The sequence below is a fragment of the Cimex lectularius genome, unplaced genomic scaffold (genome assembly GCF_000648675.2).
Source record: "Cimex lectularius strain Harlan isolate CLEC.00 unplaced genomic scaffold, Clec_2.1 scaffold98, whole genome shotgun sequence".
In the NCBI taxonomy this organism is placed as follows: Eukaryota; Metazoa; Arthropoda; class Insecta; order Hemiptera; family Cimicidae; genus Cimex; species Cimex lectularius.
Window position 1 is genome coordinate 801,088 of NW_019392897.1, and position 9,153 is coordinate 810,240.

Sequence of the window (9,153 nt, forward strand, 5' to 3'; positions counted from 1 at the left end):
AGAGAAATGTTTAGATTAAAAGATATCACGATTTTCCGACGCCAGGACGTGATATCTTTCAAAATCGATAAAAAGCGAAATTACTCTGAAATGGTTGAGAATCGGACCATGGACAATATGAACTTTTTTGTTCATTTTAGGGTGAAGAATCTACTGGAGAAGTTTGTAGCACGAGTAGCAATTCACCCTGTATTTGTAAAATTGAAACAATTTTTATAAATCCCAGGCCCTGAAGATGATCGAAACGTTGGCACGATAAAGAAAATGTTTTTCTAAAACCTACGTCACACCAGACTGCATTACGCGATGTCCAAATTAACAAAAAGTTAAATGTGATAAAATATTTAGGTGTAATTTTTGATAATGAAATGACTTTTAATAACCATATATCTTTTATTCAAAAGAAACGTCTACGAACTCTGTGATATATAATGCGTAAAAGTGCAGATTTCAGCAATAAAGAAGTGTTTAATTCTGTTTATTGCAGCTTTGTATAACAGTGTTGTATGGTTGCCTATCTATGAAAAAAATGTACACAATCTAGAAATTATCCAAAATAAATTCCTTCCTTATACAGTTTGTAAAATCAAATTTGTTAGAAACCAGCACGAATTTGAAAGAAATTGAGTCTGCTGTCACTTGAAAACATAAGAAAGAATCTAGATATGTTATTTTTGTATAATTTAGTAAATGGCATGAGAGAAAGTCCTAAACTATGAGAATGTGTGAACTTTAATGTTCCTAGGCTAATTACGAGAAATTGAAATTCATTTTTTACAAATGGCTGTGACCCACTATATGAAACATACCCCTCGAAGGAAATGTATTACGTTTTGAGTGGTCATTTGATTCATTTCAGCATTCAAAATTTTAAAAAAGTTATTGTAAATTTCATTAAGTAAATTCATTGTAACGATTAAAAGTATAAATTGAATAAGTAAATAAATGTGTGTGTGTGTGTGTTATTTATGTATGTGACCGCAGTGTACACTCGTGTCGTGATGGAAGTAATAGAGTTCATAATAAAATTCAATACGCCCACAAGGATGTTAAAGGTATATTTTACCCGAAGAATAACAAAAAGTTTGTCTCCGAAAAAAAAAATAATAAACTCCCCTTTTTTACATTAGCCACAGTGGCTGTTTTGCTTGGTAGGTAGAGCCTGTTGCCGTTTGAGGGTTTTTTTTACGTCAGACATGTAGTGTGAATTCTCTACTGCCTGGAGTTGTTTCTCTTGGCTTTCCTAAAGGTTGTCGCCTGTTCGTTCCGTTTTCACTTGAAACAAGGAATCTTTCCAGTTGATACGGCCGCATAAAAAAACTCGATTCTGTACCATAAAAGAAACTGCTTATAATGTATCGTAGAGTTCAATAAGTTTTATCTTTGTCTGGACGTTCACAAGATGAGAACAAACTGGTTAAGTATTAACTGGATAAGTTGTTGTATAATCTATGTGATTATCCATCTTTGACCATAAAAAAGGTACAATTTTTTGTTACAATCACTCAGTCATATTGATGTCAGTCATGTTGCAAAAAATAAAACCTCCTACCTCAGCAGGAAAATGTGATCTTTAATATATATATTTCTCTCCACTATGTCAATATACGTAAACCTGTACGTACGTAAATATACGTACGTTCAACTTAAACGTTCAACGTAAACCTAGTATATAGTATACTATAAGTTACCAATAGGATAAAAACGCCACAATTTATGCTACACCTATAAGGGATGGACTATCCCCAGCCATCTAGTTGTGCCTTAATCAATCTTAAATAGTCAACTCTTAATATTAGCAAAATTATTAACTCAAAAATGAAAACGACCAGAAATACACAACTATGTCCAGCTATCAACCAGAAGTTGCCGGGAACACACTTACCCGATGAAACGCTATGCGACGCTACACGACGCAATTCCAAGTCTATTTTTCCATAAGTCAATTCTATATTATCCCCGTGAACATCGTCCGATGCTATGCAACGCTACCCTACTCTACGTTCTGCGATCCTTATTGTCCAGATTTTCGTCGGGTAGCATAGAGTACGGTCAAATACAAAAGAACCGGACACTCATATTTTTATTCAAACTACTACTGTACTATTGCCGTTATATTAATTACAACATACTTACTTTAATATAAACCAAATTAATCGAGATCAAAATTCATTAGTTTTTTAAAATTAATTTTAATTATGTTGAGAGTGCCAGTCACGACACGCAAGAATGAAACAATTACACAGAAGACAAACACTTTGAGCTCTGAAGATGATCTCAATAAAGATCGAAACGTTGGCACGATAAAGAAAATGTTTTTCTGAAACCTACATCACACCAGACCGCATCTCACGATTTCTGAATAATTATCGATTAACGGTCACTAATCACCACACATTAAATTTAATGGTTTGGTAGAAAATTGATCAAAACACCGGAATACCATTATGTGATATAATAAATTTAACTAACAATATATTACACGGTTTCGCTCATGAAATTTAACTAACAATTTATTTCATGGTTTTACTCATAAAATTACGCCATTTTTTCGAGTATCGTCAGAAAAAAGACACTCATATTTTTTGTAGTTTATTTCAAATAAATGTATGAAATTTTGTCGTTATATTAATTACAGCATTCTTATTTTAATATAAACCAAATTAAAAGAGATCGAAAATTCGTGAGTTTTTATAAAAATTATTTAATTATAATGGTTAGGCCGAAAATTTATCAAAACACCGGAATAACTTTATTTAAAACAATTAAGTTTAACAAACAAGTTATTACATGGTTGTGCTCATAAAATTTAACTAAAATTTTTTTAAGTTTTGGTCAAAATAGTGCATTAAGAACAAAGTACTCGTTGCGACCGTGATAGTGATTATTGTGTTATATGCTGTGTGACTGTACGTGGCGTGCGCTTGACGTCGCAAAGATGTTCACACCCTACCAAAACGTGGCAAGGCGTCGGGTAGCATCGGGTAGCGCCGTGTAGCGTCGCATAGGGTAAGTGTGTTCCCGGCTGTTAGCTTTGTGAAACCCATGCATACTTCTTGTGAACTAAGGGAAAAGTAATAACGCATGGTTCATGATTACCAAGTCACCTTTCGTCTACGATCAACACTAGTTCGCCCTACAGAATTTTTTTTCATTTTAAAAATGTATGAAAATATAAATGCATCTTTAATTTTCTTTAATTTTTAACCATTCAGCTTATTGAGTGTGTTATTTTTTTATAAAGAAAATTTATTAGTATTATTTTCTCTAGATATATCCATATACATTTCCATATACAATATTCTTTTTTTAAATTTTACTGGGTTTAGCAACAAACCCGGGTTGCCGGTGTTTTTGTCAATAAGCCTATTGGTATGATGTACTCTTAAGGGACAAGTCGCCATGTGAACGCCTTCCTTTCAACCTTACCGTCTTAACCTTTAAACTTACAAATTTTATCATTTTTCGAAACATTCTGTAAATAGAAATGTAACATTGCGTACATACAGCATTTTCGATGTAAATTTTGATTTCTGATAAACATATTTAAATTTATTTTCGGTAATACAATTTCGATCAACAAATGCGTTTGATTATCTAACAGCAGTTAATGATTATAAATATTATATTCTAAAGGATTCACATTTTATGAGGATAAATTGCAAAAGAATGGTGAAATCTCGTCTATTATTTGGAGATAGTGAGATGCGTTCTGGTGTGACGTAGGCTTTGGAAAAACATTTGGATTATCATGTCAACGTTTCGATCTTCATTGAGAACATCTTCAGAGCTCAAAGTGTATGTTTTCCGTGTAGATGTGTCATTCTTCTGAGTCGTATAAAGAGTGCTAATTCTTCGTCCCACATGCACTCAACACGACAGACATGACACATCTACATGGTAAACAAACACTTTGAGCCCTGAAGATGTTCTCAATGAAGATCGAAACGTTGACATGATAAAGAAAATGTTTTTCTAAAACCTACGTCACAACAGACCGCATCTCACGATCTCCAAATAACCATTGGCTAACGGTCAATGAACACCACACATTTCTACACGAAAAGAACGAATAGCATTTATTTTCGTTACATATTTGATTTAATTCTAATTAATTATGAGTAACAAATTTGCCCCGTTGTTCAAATTGCTTCCGAGAAAATGTAATTTTCTTTGGTTCTCACCTCTTTTTGCCACAACTTTAAAAATTCATTTTCGAAAGTAATAATAGAATTTTTAAGAATAAGTATCATATAGTTTGATTAGCAATGTGTATTGAGATTTCAAATAATACAATTTAAAAAAGTAATTAAAATTTCTACCAACAGGTTTTTATCAATAATCAAACAAAGTGTATTTATAGAAGAATGTATCACATGAAATTGTTCAAGTTATACATTGTTTGTCAATATCCCGGTTAAGACAAGTAGGTAATATATTAGAGTTTAAAGGAGCAAAAAATAAACAAAATATTTCTATTTAAATAGTAGATTTTTAAAATAAAGATTGGGGTTATCTAACTTTTCATTGTACCAAATACGTAAAGTGCTTGCAAACTAAACATAGTTTTTCTCGTTTTTCTCTAACATTTATTCAAAATGTGCTATGAATTCTGTTTATTTTGTGCTTCAACTGCATGCATTTTAATTACCTTCATTTTTTCTATTAACAAGAATCCTCAGGACGCAACCCCACACATAGTAAAAGTGATAATTATATGGTTATAAATCCTGTTAGAACACAGACAAAATCAACATTTAAAAATGCTCATTTAACAAAATATATATCACTTTGTGAATTTAAACTTTGGTAATTACAAAAACACTGGTCACTACAAAAATATTCACAAAAAAAATTAATTTTGAAAGAAAATTCGATTTTAGTACTACGCCATTCTTTTCTATTAATGGCATCGTTTTGGTGCGACCCGCATTTTATGCTCCAAGCACATTCCGTTCTCCTGCTAGGAGACTATATGTGCTTCATAGTGTTAACGTAAAATACGAAAAGTTTACGGCGACGGAGGGCAGTCGTTACCACCTCTGTGTCAGACAAGAAACTGAAACCGTCGGTTACAGCAACCCACGCACGCGCACAGACACCAACCCCTCTCTCATTTATACTACCATAAAAGCACGTACAACTATTTACAGGCTCTGCGTGAATTACAGCGATAAATGTCATACTTTAATAAATGCAGATAAACCATGCTTTCCCTTCAATTAACCAAATTAAGTTCGTAAACCTCCAAATAAAGAAGATAAAAGCGAAAGAACGACACAAATCCGACTTTTTTGGACAGAAATTTGGACAAAACGGAACAAGTTGGTTTCGATAGTTTTTTTTTATTTACGTGTAACGTAGTTGCGAGTTTCAGTTTTCATAGAAAAGATAAATAGTGGAGTGAATGTGTTGTTCAACCTTTTTCAAAAGTCCATTAGAATTCGTGGTCCGAATGACCAATTAACTTTTTTCAATTAATTAATTTTTATTTAAGGATTGGTTGAGATAAAAAAGTCAGTGTCACGAGCGGTATTCGAACCCACGACCTCCGGCTAAATACGCCGCTGCTCTACCACATGAGTTATTGTGACTTCAATCCACTCGGACACTAACTTCTCACCTCAACCCGCCATTCGAATTTTTCCTGCTTTTTGCCATTTTTCACATGTCGTGTAATGTATTTCATTCTCGGCGACAAACGAAATGGCCACGGAGAGCTTTAGTGAAAAAATACTTCATTTTTATTATTAAATCCATTAGAGTTCGTGGTCCGATTGACCAATTAACTAATCCTTATTTAAGGTATTGGTTGAGATAAAAAAGTCAGTGTTACGAGCGGGATTCGAACCCACGATCTTCGGCTAAATACACCGCTTTTAATAAAGATTTCAGTTTTCATGTACAGGAATACCTACTATATTTTCAGTCTGACCTCGACCTTCGTACGATACACATCACGATAAGGAGAGCGCCGGCGTTAACTTGTTGTTCTTACAAGTATTTTTCCTTTTCTTAACATTAATTGTTACTAAGGTGAATTTTTGTTCGTCCGTTTGTTTGGTTTTTCAATTATTTTTATAATTGAAACCCGTAGATTCACTTCTGGTCGGCTGCTGGTCGACCTAAGATAATGTCCGCTTCGAGCGGAGGAAATGATTCGGCTCTCCCGGGACGGGGACGAGAATTAACAGAATTTATGGATGGAAGTTTCGATCCAAAATCGAAAGTACCCGATGGCCACAATCCGGGTTCTGATAAACTCCGATTGACCCTTAATATTAACGACTCCGAAAAACAGGGAAGCTTATTTTCGAAGACTGACAAGGGACCTTACCACGTTTATCTGGAGAGCAAACAGATTGATGGTCAGACGGGCGGTTTGGCAAAATTGCATGCAATGTCTCTTGGTAAACTGATTTATGAAAATCACCCTAAGATTAGCCACGAAGTTTCCAGTATAGGATAGATCAGGGCAAAACAGAGTTAGGGTAATTTTTAAGTCCTACCAGGGGGCAAATCATCTGGTATATCCCGTCCTTTCTCTTGGTTAGGGAGGATGTAATAAGAGGAGTCGATCCGAAACTCACCGACATGGAACTTTTACAGTCTATAAAAACGGATAGCCAAAATATAAAAATTTTAAATGTTCGGAGATTTAAAAGGAAGATAGATAAGCTCAAACCCGCTACTGAAGCCGGCAATCTGATAAACACGGGGACTGTGCTGATTACGTTCAAATGTCAGGCTCTGCCCGAGCACGTTACAATACATTACGTGAGATGCAAGGTCGAGCCGTTTGTAAAAAATGTTGTACTATGCTTCAAATGCCTAAGGTATGGACATGTAAAAGATCATTGCAAGAGTGTTTTACGCTATACTCTTTGTCACGGCAATCATGGAAAAAAGGACTGTGCACAAACAGGAACCCCAATTAAATGTTTGCATTGCAAAGGCGCCCACTCGGTCTTCTCTCAAAGGGAATGCCCCGAATATGACAAACAGAAAAGAATCAAAACCATAATGGCAGTTGAAAACCTGTCTTACAGCGATGCATTGCAGGCAGTAGACAAAAATCATACGCAAGGGCCGCCACTGACCCCCCTCTTAAAGACAATTCTTCATTCCCTAAAGTAGCCCCTCCATCCTTGCCCGCTTATACAATGGCCAACACTCGGAAAAGAAGAATCTCCTCCCCCCCTGGGGAATTCATGGCTCAAACCCCAAAAAGACTTTGTAGTCCGCTAACTCCAACCCCAAAAGATACCCCAGCAGGGCTCATCCCCTTTAATCCGTATCGTCCCAAAGAAAATGATGACGAGAAAAGTCTAAATTTCGCTCTTATTTGTGAATCGGTACTGCGCGTTGTAAATATAATTAGAGAGGCTCAAAATGACAACCTACTAGTGTCCACAAATTTAAATGACATTATAAAAAACAGTGTTATGAGCCTACCGATATTTCAGAAATTGGATGGCTCTGTACCAAAATAAACCCAGTGAATATCCGAAAACTAACTGGGTATTAAAAAAAAAGGGGGATAAAATTAATAACGATAACCTCAATGCTAAGTAAATATAATACTCACCATTACCGGTTGAAAATCGTTTTACACAAAATGTTCCACTTTATTCCTCTTATTGATTATTATGTTTTACATGATAACTTCCTATGGTCCCTTCCAAGAATATTAATCTAAATTGCTTGCAGTGGAATGCACGGTCAATTATCCCCAAAAAAGTTCTATTAGATGAGAAGAAGGCCAATTTGGTTTTTCTATTGGAGACTTGGCTGTCTTCCACCACCGTTTGCAAATTTCGCGGTTTTCATTTCCACAGAAAAGACAGAAGGGATGGTTATGGTGGAATAGGTATCCTGATAGACAAACATCTACAGTACCTGGATTACAAAGGCAATAAACCAAGAAGGGAAGGATCAAAGGTTTTGGCGAAGGTTTGGTGGAACTCAGATTGCGATTCGATCCTCAAAAAACGGAAAAAAGCGTACAATGTTTACAGGTCTAACCCCACATTTAATAACTATGAAGCTCTAAAGGTCATACAAAAAGAATCTAACCAAATTATTAAGAAAGCAAAATCTCTAACCTGGAAAACCTTTTGCTCCTCTTTAAATAAAAGCACACCCATCAAATCAATTTGGAACAAACTAAAGGCAATAAAGAATGTTCCGGTTTGCCCTCATGCCCCTATAGTTCAGGGACAGTGGCTTGAAGATTTCATTAACAATCTTTGCCCACCGGGACCGAGCAACCGCCTGATACACGGAAATTCAGACCAGGTCCGAGATAATGAACTGACACATACTTTTACAATGAGTGAGCTGGAAGAAGTACTACAAAAATCGAATAATACAGCTCCAGGCTTTGACCAGATTCAATATAGCATGATATGTAATCTCCCCCAATCAGCCAAAGGAGCCCTTTTGGGTATATATAGCGGTTTCTGGTGTAGAAAAACCATTCCTGATAGTTGGAGGGACACAATTGTAATAGTGATAAAAAAGCAGGGCAAACCTTCAGATAACTATAAATCTTACCGCCCCATTTCTTTAATGTCTTCAATGCTTAAGTCCTACGAACGTATGATCAAGACTCGCCTCGAATGGTGGTTGGAGAGAAATTTCCAGCTTCCGGAAACTCAGTTTGGTTTTATCTATGTATCTATATCAATGTATCTATGTATCTAGGTATCTATGTATCTATATCAATGTATCTATGTATCTATGTATGTGTCACGTTCAGATTTAAATGAACCGCCAAGCCCCTCCACACACTCAAACAGTGATAGGAGTAGGGGCCAAGAAAGGGCTATTTTTTTTCAAGTCCTAGAACAGATCCCCTTCTGGGATGTGTGGGTAAACACCTATTTTTGGTAAAAAAGAAAAAATTGGTGTGCACACTATTCAAGTGAGTTAATTTTTATTACTTTGACGTCAAAATAAAAAAATAATAACTGTAATTTAGTTTTAAAAAGGTATATATTTTTATAAACAAAAATAAAAGAAATAATATTTCATTTTAAAAGTTGTGTTAATATTGTAATTGTATTTTCTAATTTGGTGGTCAAAATTTTAATAATATTAATAATAATAATAATTTCTTTACCTTTCTTTATGGACTATAAAACGAGAATA

The 9,153-nt window shown here is 35.0% G+C and overlaps 1 protein-coding gene across 1 annotated transcript in view; it reads right to left on the reverse strand.

Annotated features, from left to right (window-relative positions):
- Nucleotides 1-4,819, reverse strand: part of LOC106664289 (chaoptin) — a 382,618-nt gene extending 377,799 nt beyond the window's left edge. The window contains exon 1 of the mRNA XM_014389884.2: nt 4,652-4,819. Coding sequence (XP_014245370.1) covers nt 4,652-4,657 — 6 coding nt within the window. The 5' untranslated portion in view covers nt 4,658-4,819. The remainder of the gene's footprint in view (nt 1-4,651) is intronic.
- Nucleotides 4,820-9,153: the final 4,334 nt, after the last annotated feature.